At 38.8% G+C, this 26,048-nt stretch overlaps 1 protein-coding gene and 1 pseudogene across 6 annotated transcripts; one reads left to right on the top strand and one right to left on the bottom strand.

Annotated features, from left to right (window-relative positions):
* Positions 1-25,827, bottom strand: CLEC7A (C-type lectin domain containing 7A). 6 transcript variants are annotated; one of them, XM_032254359.1, is made up of 6 exons: positions 25,546-25,827; positions 23,626-23,724; positions 22,225-22,362; positions 20,963-21,114; positions 19,219-19,337; positions 1-2,952 (listed from the first exon to the last, which is right to left on the bottom strand). In XM_032254359.1, the coding sequence occupies exons 1-6, from the start codon at positions 25,643-25,645 to the stop codon at positions 2,949-2,951; spliced, it is 612 nt and encodes a 203-aa protein (XP_032110250.1). In that variant the 5' UTR covers positions 25,646-25,827; the 3' UTR covers positions 1-2,948. The 6 variants fall into 6 exon arrangements, with proteins under 6 accessions (XP_032110250.1, XP_032110254.1, XP_032110249.1 ...); XM_032254358.1 differs by lacking the exon at positions 1-2,952 and adding an exon at positions 14,697-15,101; XM_032254361.1 differs by lacking the exons at positions 1-2,952; positions 19,219-19,337 and adding an exon at positions 14,697-15,101.
* LOC116534134 lies at positions 8,534-9,601 on the top strand (annotated as a pseudogene).
* Positions 25,828-26,048: the final 221 nt, after the last annotated feature.

Here is a 26,048-nt window from a genome sequence, read left to right as displayed (position 1 = left end):
TCTCAACAGTTATCAAAAAGTTGGCCTTTCTCAGTCTCTTTTGTTTACCTGTTTGCACTTCTCATGGAACTACAGCGTAAAGAAGGCAGGTTCTTAGAATAGCACGGTGGTTCCTTCAGTCTGCAGAATAATAATATGTTGGGAGGACACACATCTCTGTTTCCTACCCATCCTTTAAGGAGTCGCTTAAGTTAACCTCTCTGTGCCTTTGTGAAAAGAGAAGAGCTTATAGGACCTAGCCCCTTCCTTTCTCCAAGAACAGAGTAGTGATCTCTCTTACAGTATCTGAACTTAACATTTTATAGCACATTTGGTACATTATGATCACAAGGAATTATACATTTTACTGGAAATCATACAGAGTTTTCACCTGAAAGCACCAAAAACCAAATTAGGCTATAATAAACTATAAACATTAAATTCAAATCCTTAAGAAAAATTAGAGGAAATAGTCTGCCCAAGTGAGAAAGAACCAGAAAACTAATTCTGTTAAAATGATAAATGGGGTTCTGTAACACCTCCCAAAAGATCACATTAGCTCTTTATCAATGAAGCCAAACCAAGATAAAATATTAGAAATACCAAATGAAGAATTCAGATTAAAAGTTGCTCAAGGAGATACCGGAGAAAGGTGAAAACCAACATAAAGAAATTTTTTAAAAATCGTGTGTAAAATTCTCACTGTAAACTTTTTTCCAAGAAGCAATGCAGGAAGTGAACAGCAAAACTGAAAGGATCCACAGACTCTTTGAAAGAAGCAGCAGGCTGCAGCCTACTCTGTGAGCCAGGTGAAAAACCGTAAGCCCCCAGTGTGAGAGGTAAAGAGACTGGCTCCAGGATACATACTCCCACTGGGGAACCTGAAAGTCCAGGCCATGGGGTAAGGCCTTAACCCTTCGCAGCACTGGAACCCATTTAAGGAGCAGTGAGAAATATAAAGGTAAAAGCAGCAGCAGGAAGAGGCATTCCCAAACTCCAGCATGAACCAAGGGAAGCTATTCCTTAGTATACCTCACAGAAAACCTCATGGAACTCAGCCAACTGGCTCAGGCAAGGGCTGTACCTTGAAAAAAGCTCCGAACTGAAATTCACAATATAACCTCAAGTGAAGATGAACTCCCTTGGTCAGAACCAGAAAGGTGAGTGGGAAGTGTGCTGCAGCATGAGTGCAGGATCTGGGTGTGAGCTTTGCGGGTGGACAGAGAGGGGCACGGCCTGAAAGCCAGCAGTTGCTGTCACCACAAAAGCTTATGGCCTCAGGCAGTTGTGAGCTCTGAGTGCAGACTGCCTGGAACATAGCTCACTGCTGCCAGCAGGGTACTGTAGGAGCCTGATCTGCCTTGCCAACTGTGTGGAATCTGGGTTAGGCTCACTGCTGCGTGCTACTCCCTGTGTAAACTCTTCTGTGCAGCAGAGGCAGCAATGCTCCCCTATGGAACATTACCCCAGTGGCCAGAGAACCAACTCCATCTCCAACAGGGGCCACTGCTTTCCATGCACATGGTGACTCAGAGTGCAGACCCACCTAACACAGCCCTCATCTGGCTTTGCCCCTCCACTCATCGTGGTAGCTTAAGACAAAGGGTAGAAACCCTAGGGAGGTTTATAGCCCCATCCATCACCTGAGAGCCAGACTACTGACCGTGGGCAACGTAAGGCAAGCACAAATCGCACTGCTACTGCCACACCTGGTACTCTTTTGCAAATGCCACCCTATAGCTGGAAGCCAGCCAACACAGTCCATTACAGCATCTGCAGGTGGAATAACACTGCACTCAGAAAAGAGAAAACTACTGTGTGACCTCAGCTATTACCACTGCCTGCACCACCCTGTCTAACCAGGACATCCTGAGACTGTCCACATGACTAGTTCATTACTACTTTAACTGGCATTCAAGAAAGACAACACACTAAAGTTATCTATAATCAAGAATCTCACAGAGTCTATGTCACTCCTCTGGCACCCCCATCAGAGCTGGTAGTGATAACTGCTGCTTGGAGACTGGAGGACAGGTCACATCACTGGATCCTTAGCAGACATCCCCCAGCAATAGTATGGAGCCACTGAGTGGCTGGATCCAGAGGAACAGCAGCACTCATAGTAGTCTGTCTCTCAGGTACTCCTACTCCTAGGGGAAGGGAGAGTGCACCACATAAAGGGAACACTCTGTGTGACAAAAGAATCCAGATGGCAGGTCTTGAGGATCAGATTGTTCCACTGGTAGGAAGTTTCTTTCAATAGAGGCAGAATTGCAGGGCTGGGCTCAGCATGGAATGTCCATAGCTGTACCCCAACAGTCAGACAGCCCTGGTCTTATCAAGGATCTTGGAGAAGGGGACTTCCTACCTACCTCATCCTCCACTGCACACACAGCTGAGTCTTCTCCCACAAGAACTCGACATGGGTGCACCCATAGACAGACTTTCTAGAACACTTCAGGGTGACTGCATCCCCACAGGAGAAGCAGCCTCCAGTTTCAGGCTTACATGAGAGGCAGAGTCACAATTCTTCTCTACTTGGAACATTACATTCTGACAGATGAAAAGAGAGGCCTGTGGATAGCTTCCCTGCTGACCTGGCAGAAGAGCTAAGGTAGCTACCACCCTGGTAAGACTTCAGTGTGTCTGACTGACAGCTCCCCAGCTCCCTCTGTCAAGGCTGGGACCTCTGCCCACCATCGGATACTGTGTTTACCCACTTGCTTTAGCCACAGTGGGTTCCTATCTAGGAACACCTCTCCTACTGGCCTGAAGCTTGAACCATCAGCCCAGTGAATAAAATACTAGGGAAAAGTAAATAAATTAAAAAGTGCATACCGCATTGGAGTGAGATAAGCTTCCAGAGACAGTAAGTTTTCTTGCACACCAAGCACATTATTACTATGACTAGCATCTGAGAAAGCCATCATACCAAGTCTCTCTATAACCAAGGAAATTATACAGAGTTTTCACCTGAAAGCACCAAAAACCAAATTAGGCTATAATAAACTATAAACATTAAATTCAAATCCTTAAGAAAGAAAATAATTTTTTTTAAAGAATCACACAATCAAATCAAAAATATATTTAAGAAACATTAGAGGAAATAGTCTACCCAAGTGAGAAAGAACCAGAAAACTAATTCTGTTAAAATGATAAATGGGATTCTGTAACACCTCCCAAAAGATCACATTAGCTGTCTAGCAGTGAAGCCAAACCAAGATAAAATATTAGAAATACCAAATGAAGAATTCAGATTAAAAGTTACTCAAGGAGATACCAGAGAAAGGTGAAAACCAACATAAAGAAATTTTTTTAAAATTCAGATTATAAATGAAACATTTTCTAATGAGCTAGATATCATTAAAAAAAGAACTTCGGGAAATGAAAGGCACATTTAGGGAATTATAAAATGCAGTAGAAAGTTTTAACAATAGTCTAGAAGAAGTAGAAGAAAGAATTTCAGAATTCAAAGACAAGGCTTTCAAATTAACCCAATTAGACAAAAATGAAGAAAAAAGAATCACATGAACAAACTCTCCAAGAAATATGGTAGTATGTAAAATAGCCAAACCTAAGAATAATTGGTGTTTCTGAGGGAGAAAACAAAAAGTTGAGAAAACTTATTTGAAGAAATAATTGAGGAAAACTTCCCTGGCCTTGCTGGAAATTTAGATATCCAAATCCAAGAAGCTCAAAGAACTCCTGAAAAATTCATTGCAAAAAGAGCACCACCAATGCATAGTCATCAGGCCATCTAAAATCAACATGTAGAAAAGAAATCTAAGAGCAGTGAGACAAAAAGCATCAGGTCACCTATAAAGGAAAACCTATAAGTCTAACAGCAGACTTCTCAACAGAAACCTTATAAGCCAAAAGGAATTGCGATTCTATCTTTAGCCACCTGAAACAGAATAACTGTCAGCCAAGAATGTTGGATCCAGCACAACTAAGTTTCATAAATGAAAGACAGATAAAGTCATTTTCAGACAAACAAATGCAAGGGAATTTGTAGTGCTACCAAACCAGCACTACAAGAAATGTGAAAAGGAGTTCTAAGTCTTGAAACAAAAGCTCAATATGCACCAAAACAGAACCTCTTGAAAGCATAAAATTCACAGGGCCTATCAAATAATAACACAATGAAAAACACAAAGTATCTAGGTAACAATTAATATGATGAGTAGAACAGTACCTCACATCTCAATATTAATATTGAACATAAATAGCCTAAATGCTCCACTTAAAACAAAAAGATTGGCAGAATCAATTTTTAAAAATCACAAACCAAACACCTGCTGTCTTCAAGAGACTCACTTAACATGTAAGGACTCATATAAACTCAAGGTAAAGGAGTTGAAAAAGGTATTTCATGCAAATGAAAACCAAAAGTGAGCAGGAGTAGCTAGTCTTATACCAGACATAACAGACTTTAAAGCAACAACAGGTTAAAAAAGAAAAACAAAAGTCAAAGAAGGTCATTATATAATGATAAAAGGATCAATCCAAAGATATGAGTCATAAATTGATATTTACCTAACACTAGAGCTCCCAGATTCATAAAATAATTATTACTAGACCGAAGAAAGAGATAGACAGCAAAACAATAATAGCGGAGTACTTCAATGCTCCACCTGCAGCATTAGATCATTGAGACAGAAAGTCAACAAATAATGGACTTAAACTACACACCAGAACAAACGGGCTTAACAGATATTTACAGAACATTATATGCAAGAACCAGAGCATATACATTCTTCTACTCAGACGTGGAACATTCTCCAAGATAGACCATAAGATAGAATACAAAACAAATGTCAACAAATTTAAAAAATATATGTAATATCAAGTACCTTCTCAGACCACAGTGGAATAAAACTAGAAATCAACAGCAAAAGAAACCCTCGAAACTAAATAAATACATGGAAATTTTTTTTTTTTTTGAGACGGAGTTTCGCTCTTGTTACCCAGGCTGGAGTGCAATGGCGCAATCTCGGCTCACCGCAACCTCCGCCTCCCGGGTTCAGGCAATTCTCCTGCCCCAGCCTCCTGAGTCGCTGGGATTACAGGCACGCGCCACCATGCCCAGCTAATTTTTTGTATTTTTAATAGAGACGGGGTTTCACCGTGTTGACCAGGATGGTCTCGATCTCTTGACCTCGTGATCCACCCGTCTCGGCCTCCCACAGTGCTGGGATTACAGGCTTGAGCCACCGCGCCTGGCCTAATTCATGGAAATTAAATAATCTGCTCACAAATGATTTTGGGGTTGACAATGAAATCAAGATGAAAATTTAAAAATTCATTGAAATGAATGATAATATTGACACTAGTTATCAAAACATCTGAGATATAGCAAAAAAAGCAGTGCTAAATATCTACTCAGAAAGTCTGAAACAGCACAACTTGACAACCTAATGTCATACCTCAGGGAACTAAAAACAAACTAAACCCAAAGCTAGCAGCAGAAAGAAAATGACAAAGATGAGAGTAGAACTAAATGATATTTAAGCAAACAAACAAATCCAAAACATCAATGAAACGGAAAGCTGGTTCTTTGAAAAGATAAACTAAATAGATATACCATTAGCTAGATAAGCCAGGACAAAAAGAAAGAAGACTCAAGAAAGCTCAATTAGAAATGAAACTGGAAACATTACAACAGATACCACAGAAATAAAGAAAATAATTTGAGACTACTTTGAACACCTTTTTTATGTATACAAACTAGAAAACCTAGAGGAAATGGATAAATTCTTAGAAAATACAACCCTCCTAGATTAAATCAAGAAGGAATGGAAACCCTAAACAGACCAATAACAAGCAGTAAAATTGAATCTGTAATTAAAAAGAAAAAGCCAACCAAAAAAACCCTAGGACCAGATGGATTTACAGCTGAATTCTATCAGACATTCAAATAATTGGTGCTAATCCTACTGAAACTATTCAGAAACTGAGAAAGAGGGAATCCACCCTAAATGATTCTATGAAGCCAGTATTACCCTGATAACCAAACCAGGAAAGAATATAATAATAATAAAAAAAAAGAAAACCACAGACTAATATCCCTGATGAACATAGATGCAAAAATCTTTAACAAAATACTAGCTAACTGAATCCAACAGGCCAATCAAAAAGATAATACAATGTCTGGCACGGTGGCTCACACCTCAATCCCAGCACTTTGGCAGGCCGAGGTGGGTGGATCACCTGAGGTCAGAAGTTCAAGACCAGCCTGGCCAAAATGATGAAACCTCATCTCTCCTAAAAATACAATAATTAGCCAGGTGTTGAGGTGCGTGTCTGTAATCACAGCTACTAGGGAGGCTGAGGCAGGAGAATCACGAATTAAGGAGGCAGAGGTTGTGGTGAGCCAAAATCATGCCAATGCATTCCAGACTCAGCGACAGAGAAACTCCGTCTCAAAAAATAAATAAATAAATAAAAATTTAAAAAAGAGAAAAAGAAAAAGAAAAGAAATACATAAAAAGAGACTACACCATGATTAAGCGAGTTTTATCTCAGGGATGGCTTAACATAAGCAAGTCAATAAATGTGATATATCACATAATTAGAATTAAAAACAAAACAATATGAACATCTCAATAGCTGCAGAAAAAGCATTCAATAAAATCCTGCATTCCTTTATGATAAAAACCCTCAACAGACTAAGCATAGAAAAGACTTACCTCAAAATAATAAAAGCCACATAGGACAAAGCCACAGGCAACATCATACTGAAGGGGAAAAGTTGAAAGCATTCCTCCTGAGAACTACAGCAAGACAAGGATACCCACTTTCATTATTTCTGTTCATCATGGTACTAGAAGTCCTAGCCAGGGCAATCAGGCAACAGAAAGAAATAAAAGGCCTCCAGATTGGTAAACAGGACATCACATTATTGCTGTTTGCCAATGACAGGATTGTATACCTAGCAAACTCTGAAGACTCCTCCGAAAGACTCCTAGATTTGATAAACAAATTCAGTAAAGTCCCAGGTTGCAGAATCAATGTACATAATTCAGCAGCAGTGCTATAAGCCAATAACGACCAAGCTGAGAGTCAAATCAATAACTCAACACTTTTACAGCAGCTGCAAAAAATAAAATAAAATACCTAGGAATATACTTAACCAAGGAGGTGAAAGAGCGCTACAAGGAGAACTACAAACACTGCTGAAAGAAATCACAGAGGACACAAACAAATTGAAACACATCCAATGCTCATGGCTTGGAATAAATAATATTGTGAAAATGACCATACCGCCCAAAGTGATCTGCAGATTCAATGCGATTTCCATCTAAATACCATCATCATTTCTTCACAGAACTAGAAAAAAAAAATCCTAAAATTCATATGGAACCATAAAAAAGCCTGGATAGCCAAAGCAATCCAAAGCCCAAAGAACAAATCTGGAAGTATCACATAATTAGACTTCAAATTTTACTATAAGGCTATAGTTACCAAAACAGCATGGTACTGCTATAAAAGTAGACACATGAACCAATGGAACAGAAAAAGAGAACTCAGAGGTAAAGCCAAATGTCAGGGCCAGTGGCTCACACCTGTAATCCCATCACTTTGGGAGACCTAGAAAGGCGGATCACTTGAGGCCAGGAGTTCGAGACCACCCTGGCCAACATGGTGAGACCTTTTCTCTACTAAAAATACAAAACTTAGCTGGATGTGGTGGCGTGCACCTGTAATCCCAGCTCCTCAGGAGGGTGAGGCAGGAAAATCACTTGAACCTGGAAGGCAGAGGCTGCAATGAGTCGAGATTGTGCCACTGCACTGCAGCCTGGGCAACAGAGCAAGACCACATCTCAAAACAAAACCAAAAACAGGTCATTAGGGAAATGCAAATCAAAACTACATTGAGATACCATCTCACACCAGTCAGAATGGCGATCATTAAAAAATCTGGAGACAACAGATGCTGGAAGGGAGGTGGAGAAATAGGAACACTTTTATACTGTTGGTGGGAGTGTAAATTAGTTCAACCATTGTGGAAGACAGTGTGGCGATTCCTCAAGGACCTAAAAATAGAAATTCCATTTGACCCAGCAATCCCATTACTGGGTATATATCCAAAGGACTATAAATCGTTCTATTATAAGAACACATGCACACGAATGTTCATTGCAGCACTGTTTACAATAGCAAAGACTTGGAACCAACTCAAATGCCCATCAATGATAGACTGGACAGGAAAAATGTGGCACATATACACAATGGAATACTATGCAGCCATAAAAAGCGATGAGTTCGTGTCTTTTGTAGGGACATGGATGAACCTGGAAACCATCATTCTCAGCAAACTGACACAAGAATGGAAAATCAAACACCACAGGTTCTCACTCACAGGCGGGTGTTGAACAATGAGAACACATGGACACTGGGAGGGGAGCATCACACACTGGGGTCTGTTGGGGGATTTAGGGGAGGGACGGTGGGGGGTGGGGAGTTGGGGAGGGATAACATGCGGAGAAATGCCAGATATAGGTGATGGGGAGGAAGGCAGCAAACCACACTGCCATGTGTGTACTTATGCAACAATCTTGCATGTTCTCCACATGTACCCCAAACCAAAAACGCAATAAAATACATATTAAAAAAAAAAAAAACAGCAAAACAGAGGCGGCGGCACCACGTGGGCAGGAGCTGGCTTGTGGGTCGGTGGGTTCCGAGCGGCGGCCGCTGAAGAGGAGCCGACGCAATTGAAGCGGCTCCGTCAGCTGATGGAAGCGAGACCTCAGCAGCGCGAGCCTGAGCGCGGCCGAGCCCCGGGCGCTGTCCCCGGCGGGTGGGGACACGTGGGCGAGGAGCCCCGCACCTCAGCCCAGCCTGTCCACGGAGACGACGGGCGCAGCCGAGAACCCACACGAGGCCTTCCGGAAGGCGGGTCGCCGGCGCGACCGCGGCGCCCCCTAGCGGGAATCAAAATCAAACCGCCGAGGGCGACCAGGTCAGCGCGAGCGAGCAAGAACCAGGAGGACGTGGGAAAAAAGCTCCTTGGGGGCTCGAGCTGCGATACCAGCAAAAAAGATTTAAAAGACCATTTTACTAAATTTGGAGAGGTCATTGGCTGTACCCTAAAAATGGATCCCCACACTGGACGATCAAGAGGGTTTGGGTTTACCCTGTTTGGCAATGCAGCCAGTGTGAAGGTCGCAGGCCAGGAGCACAGGCTGGATGGCCGTGTCACTGACCCCAAAAGGCCATGGCTATGAAGAAGGACGCGGTGAAGAAAATCTTCATCGGGGGTCTGAATCCTGAAGCCACTGAGGAAAAGATCGGGGAGTACTTTGGTGAGTTTGGGGAGATTGAGGCCATTGCAATTTCAGTGGATCCGAAGTTGAACAGAAGACGAGGTTTTGTGTTTCTCACCTTTTAAAAAAGAACCCGTGAAGAAGGTTCTGGAGACAAAGTTTCATATTATCAGTGGAAACGAGCGTGAGGTCAAGGCTGCCCAGCCCAAAGCAGTTTATTCGCAGCAGCAGTATGGCTCTGGGGGCCCTGGAAACCCCCACGAGGGAACCGAGGCAGCATTGGTGGAGGTGGAGGTGGAGGTCAGGCTATTACAAACTACGGCAAGAGCCAGAGGCGCGGCGGCCATCGGTAGGAGCCACACTGAGGCGGCGGCAGGAGACCCCAGCTGGCGGCACACACGCTTTGTTTGGCTGTGGAGGGAACACAGTTACGTACCAAATCTAACTTGGCAAACTTTCTATGGCCTGTCCCATGTGCATCTTATTTAAAATTTCCCCCATGGAAATCACTCTCCTGTTTACCATTTTCTAGAGCTCTACTTGTTCAGGCAGGTGTTTGAGAGATCAGAGCCGCATTTTGGGCTGATTTTTTTTTTTTTTTTTTTTAACCGAGTTTTGCTCTTGTTGCCCAGGCTGGAGTGCAATGGCGCCGTCTCGGCTCACTGCAACCTCCGCCTCCCGGGTTCAAGCGATTCTCTTGCCGTATTACCAGGTCCCCCAGAACCAGATGGCAGTCTCTGCTTCCTGATGCCGGGCTCTGCCGCCTGGACCTGTGGACCCTGGCTGTAAAGAGTAAATTGTTTCTTAGAAAACCAGTGTCACATTTTTTCACCTTTTAATTTCATATTTGTGTCATACATTTCCTATAATGGAAGTGTTAATTTTACTGTATTTTTCGTACCTTTTGGGAATCTAATGTAAGGTGTTTTACATGTGTCCTGATTTTGCCACAGCCTGGATATTGAAGCTACCCAAGCTTTTGAAATAAAAATTTAACCCCCCCATAAAAAAGAAATAAAGCCAAATACTTAACAGCCAACTGATCTTTGATGAAGCATATATAAACATAAACAGGGGAAATAACACCTTATTTAATAAAAGGTGCTGAAAAGACGGACAAGCCACATGTAGAAGAATGAAACTTGACCCCTGTCTCTCACCTTATGTAAAAATCAACTCAAGATGGGTCAAAGACTTAAATCTAACACCTGAAAGTATAAAAATCACAGAAGATTGCATTAGAAAAAACTTCTGGACAGTAGCCTATGCAAAGACTTTATGACTAATACTCCAAAAGCAAATGCAACAAAAACAAAAATAAATGAGACCTCACGAAACTAAAAAGCTTCTGCACAGCAAAAGAAATAATCAGCAGAGTAAACAGACAACCCACAGAATGAGACAAAATATTTGCGAACTATGCATCCAACAAACGACTAATATCCAGAATCCACAAGGACCTCAAACAAATCAGCAAGAAAATAAATAATAATAATCCCATCAAAAAGTGAGCAAAGGACATAGACATTTCTCAAAAGAAGATATACAAACATCCAGCAAACATATGAACCAATGCTCAACATCACTAATCATGAGAGAAATGCAAATGAAAACCACAATGAGATACCAGCTTACTCCTACAATAATGGCCATTATTAAAAAGTCAAAAAACAAAGATGTTGGCATGGATGTGGTGAAAGGAAATGCTTACACACTGCTGGTGGGAATGTAAATTAGGACAACCTCTATGGAAAACAATATGAAGATTCCTTAAAGAACTAAAAGTAGGTCAACTGTTCTATCTTGCAATCCCACTACTGGGCATCTACCCAAAGGATAATAAGTCCTTATACATGAAAAAGACACATACGCATGTATGATTATAGCAGCACAATTCACAGCAGCAAAGATATGGGACCAACCTATGTGCCCATTGACCAATAAGTGGAAAAGAAAATGTGGCCTATATACACCATGGAATACCGCTCAGCCATAAAAAGTAATGAAATAATGTTTTTCACAGCCCCTTGGTTAGAGCTGGAGGCCATTATTCTAAGTAACCCAGGGAGGGATGAAAAACCAAAACCTTTTTGTTCTGACTTATAAGTGGAAGCTAAGCTATAAGTAGGCAAATGCATACAGAGTGATATAATGGACTTAAGAGACTCAGAAGTGGGAGGTGAAAAGGGAGGCGGAGGGATTAAAACCTATGTATTGGGTACAATTTACACTACTCAGGTGGGTGACAGGTGCATTACAATCAGAATCCACTGCTATATAATTCATCCATGTAACCAAAAACCTCTTGTACTCCAAAAGTTATCGAAATAAAAAAATACACAAATAAAAATAAAAATATCTTCCTCTTGCATAGTTCCTTGTAAGAGTAGGAAATCAAAAATTATTTGTTTGCATTGGGTTGGATATCAGAGAGCCGTATAAAAGAGAAGGTAGCCAAAATTGTGAAGATGAAGGTGTGTAAAGCCCATATGTAAATAAAACAGATAGAGTTAAAAATTATAACAGCTGGGATCAGAAAAAAGGCACTTGTAATTATAAGTCTCATAAAATAGCAATTAGAACTATTTCACAAACTTCATTTATTCAAGTATATCCCTAATAATTTTTGATAAACAACATACATTAACATTTATACTACTTTTCCTTAAAAATTTATGTTTTCGACAATAACAAGAATGTTTTTGACTATTGGCAAGTAATATTCCCAGACTGTTGGGTACACCCGTGTACACCAAAGCTGTCTGTTCTTTTAGGGACTATGTTCTGTGGAGAAAGGCAGATGATATATAAGAAAGGTAGTATCAGGCTGGTGCAAAAGTTATTGTGGTTTTTGACATTGAAAGTAATGGCAAAAACTGCAATGACTTAATAAGTAAATAGTAGAGTATATTCAACTTAATAAGTAAATAGTAGAGTGTATTCTATCATAAATGTTATGGTAAATAAACAGAGGTGAGGGAGATTAAGAATGCAGGGAAAAGGGTTGGTAACTTTAAACAGCATTATCTGAGTAAGCATCATTAAGAAGGTGGTGCTTGTGCAGAGATGGAAAACAGGTGAGAGAGCAGGCCCTGCAAATTTGTCAGGTACAAATCATTCAGATAAAGGAGATAAGAATCACCAATACATTGAGGTGGAAGCACGCGTGAGCTGGCTGAGAAACAACAGAGAACCCAGCGTCCTGAGTGCAATGAGTAAAGATGAAGGAAGTGGGAGATTAGCTCAAAGAGAGCCAGAATATGTAGCATCTTATAGATAATTACAAAGGTATTTTATTTTTGTATCGTTTTGTTTTTACTTGGAGATACATGAGCAGTTGATGAGAATTTTAAGTAGAGAGCTGACATGATTTTATTTAAATTTAGTGGACTCACTCCGATTTGTTTGAAAACAGACTGTAGAGGACAAGGGTGAAGGCTAAGAGACTACTTCAGAAATTATTGCTATAATCCAGACACGTGAGCATGGTGGCCCTTTAGCATGTCCTCTGCTAGGATCATTACTCATCTCGAATTTACCTTTTAGACTGAGGTTCAGCTAGCAGCCCTTTCACCTTTCCTGTCTCTTGGAAAAGTGTGACTGTTTTCTGTTTATTCACATATGTTTCCATATAAGCTGTAATATAAACGTGTCTCAACAGTTCAGGTACTGTATGTCTTGCACAACCTAGAGAGGTCTTACTTTACACCATCACTTTCGTCAAACTCAAGTCACGGGTTAGGTTGCCTGGACTGTCTGTTCTAGATTATGACAGCAGGATCTTCAGCATCCAGTTATTTACCTTGATTATCATAATTTCTTAGATTCATACACTATATCCTGGGGACCCAGAAGGAATGAATCAAACCAAAACCAAAATTAAAATACAAGGTATCTCTGCCAAACTCCATCCTGTGTCTTAACTACTTAAAACGGTTAACCGTACTCCTTATGTTCTCAGCCTGAACTATTTCTTCCCTTTTTTCTTATGTTTATTATATACTACAAGTATTTATTTTTTATTTTACTTTAAGTTCTGGGATACATCTGCAGAACATGCAGTTTTATTACATAGGTATACATGTGCCATGCTGGTTTGCTGCACCTATCTGTCTCATCCCTTTCTACATATTTTTCAATAATGACAATACAAATTTGCATATTAAACAATAGTAAACCTCACAAAAATCTTCATCTTAGATTTAAAAAATTTTTAAGATCTCTAATGAATGCTTTAATATCAAAATATCTACTATAAATATTCCCTCCACCCACACCAAATTCATTTTTTGGGGAGAGGGCAAATTTTGATAGTGATTGTGACACACAGGCACATAGTTTAGAGGCCAGGGGTTTTTTGATAAGAGTTTTTTTTTTTTTATTAAGATGAAATCCGCATAACATAAAATCAGCCATTTTAAAGTGAATAATTTAGTGAAATATGTACAATTTCTTTTCACATATTAATCAACATTAGAGGGATGCAAATGCCTCCCCAGTAATATAGAAATATCCACTGGAAATAAAAATAGCACCAGTGGGAAAGTATGGAAAAAAAGAGACAAATCAGCACATGAGGAAAATAATTTCATTCCAATACCTGTTTACAGTAATTACTGAAAAAAATGGTAAAAATTATAAAACAGTACATCATGAAACTAATAAAACATGTTTCATATTCCAAAATGTTAATACTTGTTCCAATTAGATTGGTTATTTTTTTATATTCATCGTCAGATTTTAAGTATTTTTTAGTGATAGTATTTAAAAAGCAGAAAACTTTCCTTTGAGAGCAGTTTCCATACAATCACATATTATACAAGATTCTATTAGTCAGAGATATGGCAGATGTACTCTCTGGGTTATTTGATACAAAAAAGTAGGAGTTGCTGCTTTTTGATGATGATAATCATAATTATGATCATACTGATGAAAATAACAAAATTGCTCTGATTGTGGTCAAGATTTTTTTCCATTTCTTCATTTAGCTCTTCAGAAATGTATTTCACCCCCAATCCATGTCTGATATACTGCTAGAAGTTAAGGGACAAATTGTGGCAACACACCATGCACTTCAAAGGCATATTTGAGTCAAAAACAACTCCAATAGAGCCAGGAATTAAGATTATCTTATGGCTTATCCCAGGTAAATACCAAGTCAATGGCAAAGTGAAACTTCAAGCTTGGGGCCAGGCATGGTGGCTTATGTCTGTAATCCTGGCACTTTGGAAGGCCAAGGCAGGCAATCACTTGAGCCCAGGGGTTGGAGACTAGCCTGGTCAACGTGGCAAAACCCAGTTTCTACAAAAAATACCAAAAATTAGCCAGGCATGGTGACATGCACCTGTAGTCCTAGCTACCTGGGGGAAGCTGAGGTGAGAAGATGGCTGCAGTGAGCCAAGATCACACCATTGCACTCCAGCCTGTGTAACAAAGCGAGATTCTGTCAAAAAAAAAAAAAAAAAAAAAATTCAAGCTTGACTGCCCTGACTCCGTGTCTAGAGATCCACTAACTAGAACAATAATACTGGCCTGCCTGTAGGTCAACAAATACAGAAATCACAGCCTCCCCCTTCAATTTCTTGGTTAAGATTACAGTTGGCCAAGCTCTCTAAACTTTTTCTGCATTTATTTTGACCTCAGCTGTTACTCTTTTCTATTCCGCTTTCTGTCCTCCTTACTAGCTCACATATTTCTTTCCTCCTCCTCTACCCTATCCCTTACATTGAAAACTTTTTCTCACAAATACTATATGAGGGCACACTACACAATTGATCATAAATGATTGACACGTGAATCCATACACAATTGGGAGATGAGTTTTCTTGGGTAGCTGTGGTTCTGATCTGAAATCTGTTAAAATAGAATACAATGATGTAATTAGAACAAATGTTAAGGAATACTGTCTACATGGCACTCAAATTAATTAGTAAGGATACTGGTGAAAAGAGTTCTGAAGTGTTTCTATTATTGGAAAAAGAGGCTTAAATCTAAATTGTTTTTAATCTCAAGTGGTTAAATGAATCGTCTCCATTATTAAGGCAAAAAAATGACATAATATTTTTCTAGAAATGAGACTATTTGCATAAACTTTAAAAAAATCCTGGCAAAGAAGAAAAATCATTTAATATTCTATAAAAAGTTCTTTATATGTCTTTCAAACTATTACTTAGATGTTTCTTTATCAAATCAAGCAACAGTTCAGTGAAATTATTATTAAATATACTTAGTGAGTAGACCAAGCAGAAGTATTAATGCTGAAAGGAATCTAGAACTAAAAAAAGAATCATAGATGCCTTTAAATCAGATCATTTAAAGGAAGGGCAAACAACTCTGTATATTTTAATTTATCCTGAAAGCAGAACTATATCACAATACAATGCTTGACAGTTATGGTAATCAACATTGGTAAATGGAAGCCTTGTCCTATTCAATTTGGTCTTCAAAATCCTGAAGGAGCAGTGTTAATTAGTCAAACTCAAAGAGGATCACTGCACCTCAGTGCAAAAGCTATGACTTGGCGCTCTTCGTCTTGAGTATCTATCTCTTCTTCTTGACCCTGAGGTTGGAGGATTGAGAAAACTTTGCTTTAGAGATGACTAAGACTAGGATTAACTACTTAGTTTATACCTCAGGGAGAACTCTGATCAGCATTATTTTTAAAAAAATTTTCCTTGACATCTAAGTGTTTTGGGGGTATAGACATAGCTAGATTAAATAAACGCCACCAAGAAAACCACAGAGTAGTGACATATCAAAATGTTAACTTGGGCCCACGCTTGTGATTATAGAAAGTCCTCTAGCTATATGTTTAAACTAGCAAAAGAAAACTCAAGACAAACAAGTTCTATAAAAAAGTAGAAAATACACTTGGCTGATTGTTTGTTAATAAGTTCACTGTACTTGGCCTAGTAGAAGTAAAACAGTTAAGTGACTATACTCAGCAATTTGTACCATTCACACCATTGGGTGAACAGACTCTGTGGTGAGAACAGAGGCAAATGAAAAAACACTTCGAATTAATTCTGCAAAGATTTTAAGATACAATGTTAAACACCCTATAAAAAGCAATCTGACATAAAAGAAAACTAATCAACACAAATGAAAAATAGTAAAAAAAAAAAAAAGAGAGAGACAGATACATTAGGACATTGGAATTACATATAGACAGATACACATAGGACATTCAGACACATGCTAAAACAACTATGGTTAGTGTATTCTAAGAGTTAAAAGACAGTGCTGAGAATGTTGGAAGAAAAATGAGAAGTATAAGTGTTGAAAGAAGAGATTTGAGAAAAAAGCCATACTAAAATTATAGAACTGAAAACGTCACCAAACAAAATAAAAAACTTAATAGAGACCTTTAACAGCAGATTAGCCACAGATGATGAAAACAGATGAACTGGAAGATATGTGAAAGGTAATTACATAGATTGGAGCAAAAAGATAAAAAAGAATGAAAACACAGGAAAAAGCAAAAGAAACGTATAGGATGCTGTAAATGGATCTATAATGAACGTAACTGGGATTCCAGGAGAAGGGAAAAAAGATGGGGAAAAAGCAAAATTTGAAGCAAGTATGGCTGAGAATTTTTCATTGCTGAGTAAAGACATCAGATTTAAGCCATATATTACCTTCAAACAGATGAATTCACACAAAAAACAATATCGGATCTGGGTCACGGCACCAAAAAAGAAGAAGGAGAAGGAGAAGGAGGAACAATAAAAAATAGAAAAAAGTGGAATAAAATATTTGAATGGCTGAGAGGAAAAACAACAAACCTCTAATCCTATACTTATTGAAAATGTCAGGCTTAAGAAAAAATACCTGAAATGTACAGTAGGAAACGAAGAAATAAATAATTAAAATCATAAATATGTGGGCAAATAGAATTGAATACTAACTGCATAAATCTGCTGTGTGCCACCATGCCTGGCTAACTTTTGTATTTTTTTTTTTTTAAGAGATGGGGTTTCACCATGTTGGCCAGGCTGGATCTCAAACTTCTGACCTCAAGTGATGCACCTGCCTCGGACTCCCAAAGTGCTGGGATTACAGGCATGGGCTTCTGCACCCAGCCCAAACAAGGGCTTTTTTTTTTTTTTTTTTTTTTTTGAGACTGAATCTATCTGTATTGCCCAGGCCAGAGTGCAGTGGCATGATCTCAGCTCACTGCAACCTCTGTCTCCCAGGTTCAAGCAATTCTCATGTATCAGCCTCTGAGCAGCTGGGATTACTGGTGCCCACCACCACACACCAGCTGATGGTGCACAGCTGTAGTCCCAGCTACTCAGGAGGTTGAGGTGGGAGGATCACTTGAACCCAGGAGGCAGAGGCTGCAGTGAGCTGAGATTGCGCCACTGCACTACAGCACGGGTGATAAAATAAAAATAAATACATTAATATAATAGCATATAAACTATGAGGAGGGAGTCAACAGAGTAAAGGAATGCTTTATTGATTTTTATATTGATCAGGAAGAACATAAAAATGTCAGTCAATATTAGTCTTTGATGAGTGAAGGTTACATGTATAATTCCAAGAACAACTACTAAAAGATTAGTAAAAGAAATGTAAAAGATGTGAAAGAGCACATTCCAAATGAACAGAAAAAAAACTAAGAAAAAGTGTTATAAGAAAAACTGAATAAGAAAAAGCAAATGAATGACAACGGCAGTGACAAAGTCTTCAACACATAATAAGGAATAATGTATAATCATGCAAATGTGAAATACATTTAAAACATCTTTCTAAAATGCAAAATGTGAAAATGTGGCTACTTTTTAACTTAATAATAAGTATCACACATTAACTATGTACAAGACACTATGTAAATAACTTTACTTTCTTTCTTTCTTTTTTTTTGAGACGGAGTTTTACTCTTGTTGATCAGGCTGGAGTGCAACGGCACGATCTCAGCTCACTGCAACTTCCGCCTCCCAGGTTCAAGTGATTCTTCTGCCTCACCTCCCAAGTAACTGGGATTACAGGCATGACCCACCACCCAGCTAATTTTGTATTTTTAGTTGAAACGGGGTTTCTCCATGTTGGTCAGGCTGGTGTCAAACTCTGACCTCAGATGATCTGCCTGCCTCTGCCTCCCAAAGTGCTGAGATTACAGGCGTGAGCCACTGCACCTCGCCCAATAATTTTACTTTTATACCCAACTCACAATTCTAAGAGACAGCACTCTTTCTTTTGTTTTTGTCTTTTGTTTGTTTTGAGTTGGAGTCTCACTAGAGTCTCATTCTGTCAGCTGGAGTGCAATGATATGATTTTGGCTCACTGTAACCTCTGTCTCCCAGGTCCAATCAATTCTCCTGCTTCAGCCTCTTGAGTAGCTGGGATTTCAGGCAAGTGCCACCACACCTGGCTATTTTTTGTATTTTTAGTGGAGATGGGGTTTTGCCGTGTTGGTCAGGCTGGTCTCAAACTCCTGACCTCAAGTGATCCGACCACCCTAGGCCTCCCAAAGTGCTGGGATTACAGGCGTAAGCCACCACTTCCAGTCCAGAGCACTCTTTCTATTCTCATTTATGGATATAAAAAAACAGGAGTCAGAGAGGAAAAATGACTCATCCCCAATGTCACACAATCCGTGAGTGAGCTAATAGCCCAAATTGAGGCCTGGCTTCAAAACCAATGTTCTTAACCAGAGGGTTACACTGACTGACAGTGACTGCTCCTTGTCTGGACAACTTCAAACATGTCAGATGCCTCCCTGGTAAGAAAACCAAAAGAACATCTGTGTTGATGGCACTAGATGGCCTCTCAGCTCCTTTTCACTCTCAAATCCTCCTTATTCTTCTCCTTTTGTCCTAGCTCACTCCTTCTCTTCTTTTATGTCTTTCTCTCTTTCTCAAATATGGTTAGCAAATCAGGTTCTTAGCTGCTTGACAGGTTTTCATAGATGAGGTGAAAACCTCCCTCTGAGAAAGAGGATGAAGCATTGTCTCTAAACACTTACAAGTTAGAAGAGAATGTTGATCCATCCTCCCAGAGCCACGGTCCCTCAGTCTGGGTCCTAGAAAGGCCTATCCAAAATGAATTATCAGGTTGGGAAGACACTTGCTTTAATATAAATCCCTGTAACGAAACGAACACAAATAGACAACAGAGAGAGAGAGATACTATTAGCATGAACACGGAGAAAAAGACAACTGATTGAATCACTTTGGTGAAGGATGCATGCCTAACCTGACATCAACCTCGAGAGAAATGTTAATTTTTGAATGTCATGGAATGTCTCAAAAGGCCTATTTTATTTATTTAAAGTAATTATCATTTAATTTTCCAAGAGAATAGATTTATAATGTCAAGATTGTACTGCCTCCATTCAATTGACAAAATCCCAGATGACAGGCCCCCTAGGCAGTTTTCATGGATGATTGGCCACTATCTTCTCCTCCAATTGAAGAAATAAATGGATGCTACTCTCGTTAAGAAATAATTCTCACAGTTAGGTAACAACTTAAAAATAATTTAGTCCAACGGCATATTTTATGAATAAGTAATGTGAGGGTCAATGAAGAGACCTGAACTGTTGACAAATACAGAACAATTTACTTTCAATTATAGGCTGGCCTAAAAGTCAGATAGGCTTGTAATCCAATACTTTTTCTTCACCATTTATCTAGTTCCATTAACTTTAACACAAATTATTACTACTGGGTAAGACATTACAGAAACAAAAAAAAAAATGAGAATAGTCAAAGTAGATGTAAAAGTTACCAACTGGTTTAGATTTATAATTAGAATATTTCCTATTAACCCATTCTCATACCTCATCTAAGCTCTACCCTTCATTCATGATGGTTTATAAGTGCCACTTTTTATGAAAACTTCTTATGAACACAGCGATCTCTTTCAACTTCTATGATAGCTATTGCCAATGCGAGATATTTAACTTTTAATAACTCCTAAGTTGCTTCTTTGTACTTAAAAAAGTATATGTGTCCTGTGATAGCAGGGCTATTTTTTAACCCTCTTTGCCTTTCAAGTATCTTGCAAAGAGCAAATAATTTATAAACATATATTATCATTGTTGCCATTTTTCCTGATAATTATGACAAGAAGGACAATGTTCTACTATACTCCACCAAATTTAAAAATTGAAATACAAACTCACAAAAACAGGTAGTGGCCTGATTATTGCAGTCATGCATACATGGAGTGTGTTTCAAAGGATTTGTTTTAAAGTGAGACACAGTTTTTTTTAATTAGTTAAAAATAAAAGCCTATACTATGCACTTTATATGCTTAAGGCATGCTATGATTATAATTACAGTAAAAATGACTTTTGGTCGAGTGTAACCTGTAATCCCAACACTTTGGGAGATTGAGGTGGGCAGATCACTTGTGCCTAGGAGTGTGAGACCAGCCCAAACAATATGGAGAAACCCCATCTCTACAAAACAATACAAAAAAAAAAAAAATAGATGGGTATGGTGATGCACCCTGTAGTCCTAGCTACTAAGGAGGCTGAGGTGGAAGGATGACTTGAGGCTGGGGAGGTCAAGGCTTCAGTAAGTCGTAAACTGCACCACTGCACCACTCCAGCTTGGGCAATAGAGCGAGACTCTACCTCAAAAAGAAAAAAAAAAAAGAAGAGGAAGACTTCATTTTAGGGAAAATTGTCATTACCTGGAATCTCCCTCTGTTTTCCTTTTGGATACAGATCACAGATAATTATAACAGAAATCTATACTTACCAATTCTTTTGAACTGTCTATCTTCAGGAGGTTAGAGTCCAGTTGAGAGCACTGTCTTTTACTTCCATCCCAAGAATTTAGTGACGTGCTGAATAGATAACAGCTCTTCTCATATGTAATCCAGTTAGGAGGACAAGGGCTGGAAAGATCTCCTGGAAATAAAAGATTAGTACCATGAGGTTCATAGCATACCAATTCACTCTTTTAGTGTGAACACCATTCATCTTAAGGACACTTACAAAATAACCAATAAGTTGCCATTATTATATTTCATTTTCAATTCAAACTATAGGGATATGATTTTACCGATGAGAATACATTCAAATCTTCCTATTCATTTAAAATTTAAAAACGAATTAACTATGAATAGTATTTTAGGCAGCCAACCATCCTTTTTTCTTGAGTTTGATTTCTTCAGATTCAGCTCAAAACTACCTTTCTCCTTAATTACTACTTAAAATAAGTCCACTCACAATCAATCACTGAGGTACACGGCAATTTCATCTTGCTACTTAATTTATTTTATGATGTAAGATCTACTTCAGAATGTGACGTTCCAAATGAGAACAGTATAGGTCAATTATTCGTATTACACAGTATCTCTGTTATTTATTATTAACTACTTAACAAAAATGTTGAGGAGGTACGGGTCCAGACATGAAAAATTAAAATGAAAATATTAAGTGACAGTCAATTATGACGCAATTAGAAGTAAAGGTCAAGTGTATATAGAATTGTAATTAAGTAAATGAAATTGTATGATTAAACAAATTCGATGAGTTTTTAGGAACATGTGTATTAGGTCTACCTCTTTTGTGTATTTTTAATTTAGCTTCTTTATTCTTGGCAACATTTTCCCTTATTTTTCTCCCAGTCATTCTTCCTTGCTAATGTCATATTTTGTATTCTAACTGTATCGCTTTAAAAATGTCAATTCTGTAAGGAGAGAGAACACTTTTCTTTGTATCAAATTATATGATCTCCTGTAGATCTAAGCACATAGCCAGTGATAAATCAGTTACTGATTTTAAAAATTATTAAAGTCCAATTTAGAACTGTTCAGTAAAGTGCATGGGGTACTTACAATTTCACCTTATTGTATATATGACAGGGATACATTACACTAAGATTATACTGATATGTGTGCTTGCCTTTAATGTACAATCATTGGATCAAAGCGTATTTTCTTTATATCCCTGCCCCAGGCCTCAGCACCAAGAATTAACCCTCTTGAATCAAGATTCGATCCTTTATGCCCTTGCCTGTGGTTTTGACAGCTTTGGTAGGAGTCACACTCTCTTCTAAAGATGATTGTGTGGGTTGACTGTGGTTCTCTTTATTTCTTGATGGAAAGTTGCCATTCTTCAATGGGTTGCTTCCTGAATTGGATCTCCAAAAAGCTTCATATACCAACAACAATAATAGTGACAAAAAAATGTCATTCTGCTATGTTTGAAAATTAAAATCCCAAACCCGTATGATATTGGAATAAAAGGATACATTATTGATTAATGATAAATCGATGATATATTGCTGTGGAGAGGTAAAGACGATTGATTGATAGAATAGACAAAAAAATAAATAACATTCATAAAGAAGGTATAGTGAAAAAAAGAAAAGGGAGGTAGAGAAGAAGAAATAGAATGAGGGAGGCAGCAAGAGGCAAATGTCATACAGTCAATTGGAGCCATGACAGACTGGAAATAGCAACGTCTTTCACCTTTCTTCTATTATTTAAAAATGAGAGCTCCTTGAGAAACTGCCCAGTACCTATAACATAGAATGCCAATAAACATTCGACTAACTAAGGAATGTCATGAAGATTCTCTGAAGGCGCTTGATAACATATTGCATGTGATATAATATCTGAAAAAAGATATTCATCCTAGCCAGGTGTGGTGACCCATGGCCTGTAATCCTAGCACTTTGGGAGGCCAAGGTGGATGGATCACCTGAGGTCAGGAGTTTGAGACCGGCCTGACCAATACAGGTGAAACCCTGTCTCTACCAAAAATACAAAATTAGCCAATTGTGGTGGCGGGCGCCTGTAGTCCCAGCTGATACTGAGACAGGAGATCGCTTGAACCCAGGAAGCAGAGGCTGCAATGAGCGAGATGGGGCTACTGTACTCCAGCCTGGGCATCAAGAGAGAGACTTGATCTCAAAAAAAAAAGAAAAGAAAAAAAGATAGTCATCCATTACAAAGGCACTTAGGACCAAGTGCCTCAGGCATTTCTGTTATATTCAAAGGTGCTTATATTAAAGATCAGAAATAATTTCCTTAAATAATGACCCTGCTAGAAATAGCTTAACGTCCCTTTAGTGAATTTATTTCATTAGGAAGACAGCATCATATTGTACTTCCTTCCATTAATTTATCTTCTTAATTCCGCAGCTACGAGTTTTTTGGACAGATCACCTAAATTTCTAATCATGGTCTCACCACTAACCAGCTTATAACCCTGGAAAGGTAAAATAGCCTCTCAGTTTCTCACACCTAAGGGAATGGGCATTCATAGCACCAACTCAATACAGATAAAACCAGATTATGTATAAATTAAAGTAGATTATGCCTGTCAAGCCCTTAAAAGAGTGCCTGGCACATAATAATTGCTTACTGAATTGTCTGTTGTTGCTGTTAATCTCCCCCACCAAATACTCACCCGTGGTACCCAGGACCACAGCTGTCACCAGTATTACCAAGCAGAGAATTCCCAAAATCACAGCAATGAGACGCCAAGGAGGAGATGCAGCACAAGATCCTGAGGAGCCAGAGAGGGCAGAAGTGGAATAAAGAAGGAGAACAATGGATGGTGGGGCACTTTAATTCTACAGTGCCTCAAAAATCTGGCCAGGCACAGTGGCTCACACCTGCAATCCCAGAAGGGATACTGAGGTAGGAGGATTGCTTGAGGCCAGAAGCTCAAGACCAGCCTGGGCAACACAGGGAGACCCTGTCCCTACCTAATTAATTAATTAATTAATTAGCTGGGCATGGTGGTGAGCTACTGTAGTCCCCGTTACTCTGGAGGCTGTGGCAGAAGGATCACTTGAGCCCAGGAATTCCAGAGCAGCCTGGGCAACAGAGGGATATGCTGACAAAACAAAAAACAAAGCAAAACAAACAACAACAACAACAACAACAAAAGTGAATTATTAATCACTGCCTAGATTACCTAGTCATCTAGGATTAGCCGTGATTTTCTCCACCTGTAAGGATACCTCTTCTTCAACTGCTAGAATTGTCATTTCAGCTCACTGCCTTGATATCTGTATGCTCCTAATTTCGGCTCCACATTGATACCTACGGGTCTTGACGTTAGATTCCTGAAATCCTGCTGCTTCTTAGAGGAAATAGCTTGATGCTGGGGAGATAGCACTGATTACTGAGGGTAATTTTCCCTTTTTGTATGTTTGTTGCATGACCCAGGGCAAGGTACTACCTTCGTTGTTTTTCATTCCTCTTTGTGAAATTGGAGTAATATCTCAAAGGATTATTGTGGGAATTAAAAAAGCTAACACATATAAAAGCGCCTTGTTTAGAGACTGCTAGGACATTATAGGCGTGTTGTTACAGAATATTGTCAGCCTACACATTTGCATCAACACTCACATGGCTCCCTACCCCTTGCCTCACGTGATTTTTCTATCCCTCCTCAATAGGTTTCCCAAGAAAAGAATTACATCAGTGCTGGGAGGAAAATAATTGCACAATGTGAATAACAAGAAAGCAGAAGAAAGCAAGCTCTGGTGTCAAAACTGACAAATGAGCTCCCTTCTAAAGATAATAGGGAATTACGTTTGCATTAACATTGCCATAACCAGAATGTATTTCTACTTTCCACTGAGACTAAGCTGTAAGGACATTTCATAGAATTGTCACATAGGAGAATCATAAGAGTAGACTAAATCACTCATTCTATGAATACAGAGATCCTCCAATGCCCTTCTTTCTATTTCATTTCATTTACATTTTGTTTAAGATTCATGTCCTGCTGATGGGAGTTTTTGCTTGTTTTTGTATTTTGAGCAAATACTCCTGGAGATGGGAGGTTTTTATCTCCCATATATTAATCTATTTTCCTTCACTGGTATATCAATAACCCTTTTTTCTTTAAAAATCATCCAAATTAATCACTTACCACAATAAAAAATGTTATTTATATTTACTTCCCTAAGTTTCCTGGCCTCCATTCTATAATCTATCCTTTCTATCAAATCGCTCATGTAGAAGTCCTTCATCTTTGTGTATTATCCCACTTATTACCAGTTTCTCACTGATGAAGTGTCTATATCTATAGAAAAGAGAAACTGCATTTTCTGCCATCAGACATAATTAATTTAAATATTAATAATTGGTCACAGAATAATTTTCATGAAAAAAGGTTTAGGGCGCATTCAAATTGTCTTCAGTGACATTTGAAGCCCTTTAAAAATATATCCATAAAGTTGTACCAATCACGAGCCTCTCAAATTTTCTCCTTTTATACCTTTTTGAATGGGAGAGCTAAAGCCATACGTTAGGAAAAAAAAAAATATATATATATATATATATATACACACACACATATATATGTATATACCTTTCTCTGAAACAACGGATATCCTGGTATTGTTTCGAGAGTTGAAGCGTAATTGAGTATATCCGTCTTCATCCAAATTTTCTAAATCAGGATATTCCATTGTTCTTGAGAGCCCCTGAATAGCCACAGCATTTGGGAGCTCTTTTCTTTCTGCTCCTGACACGATTGCCTGTGGACGAAAGAGAATCTCTGAGTCAAACCATGTGGGATAGTCACTTACTGGAGTTTGACAAATTAAGCTTAAGTCGTTCAACCAGATATTCAAAAGCAGGAAGTGAAACAATGCTGTGGTAATTTTCCATTGGTACCTTTAGGTCCTGTTTCTGAGACTGCTGACTCAGGAAAACTAAAAGGCAGCATAGTAGATAAGTCTCTGTTTCAAAACAAATGTAAGATAAACGCATAAATTAATGTGTGATGCTGCCTTCATTACTCTCATAACTGAATCTGACATCAGTAATTAATTTAACCTATGCAAACTGCTACTGTTTTGGTACTCTGCA

The sequence above is a fragment of the Sapajus apella genome, unplaced genomic scaffold (assembly GCF_009761245.1).
Source record: "Sapajus apella isolate SASKATOON/1434 unplaced genomic scaffold, GSC_monkey_1.0 scaffold86, whole genome shotgun sequence".
NCBI lineage: Eukaryota > Metazoa > Chordata > Mammalia > Primates > Cebidae > Sapajus > Sapajus apella.
Note: the sequence above shows the minus strand (reverse complement) of the source record. Positions and strands in the feature narration are given on the sequence as shown.

Coding starts and splice junctions, on each gene's coding strand:
- CLEC7A (XM_032254358.1), bottom strand. CDS start 25,645: ATGGAATATCCTGATTTAGAAAATTTGGATGAAGACGGATATACTCAA. Junction 23,725..25,545: donor ATCCGTTGTTTCAGAGAAAG/GTATATACATAT, acceptor CTGGCTCCTCAG/GATCTTGTGCTGCATCTCCT. Junction 22,363..23,625: donor TGTGGTCCTGGGTACCACGG/GTGAGTATTTGG, acceptor TGGTATATGAAG/CTTTTTGGAGATCCAATTCA.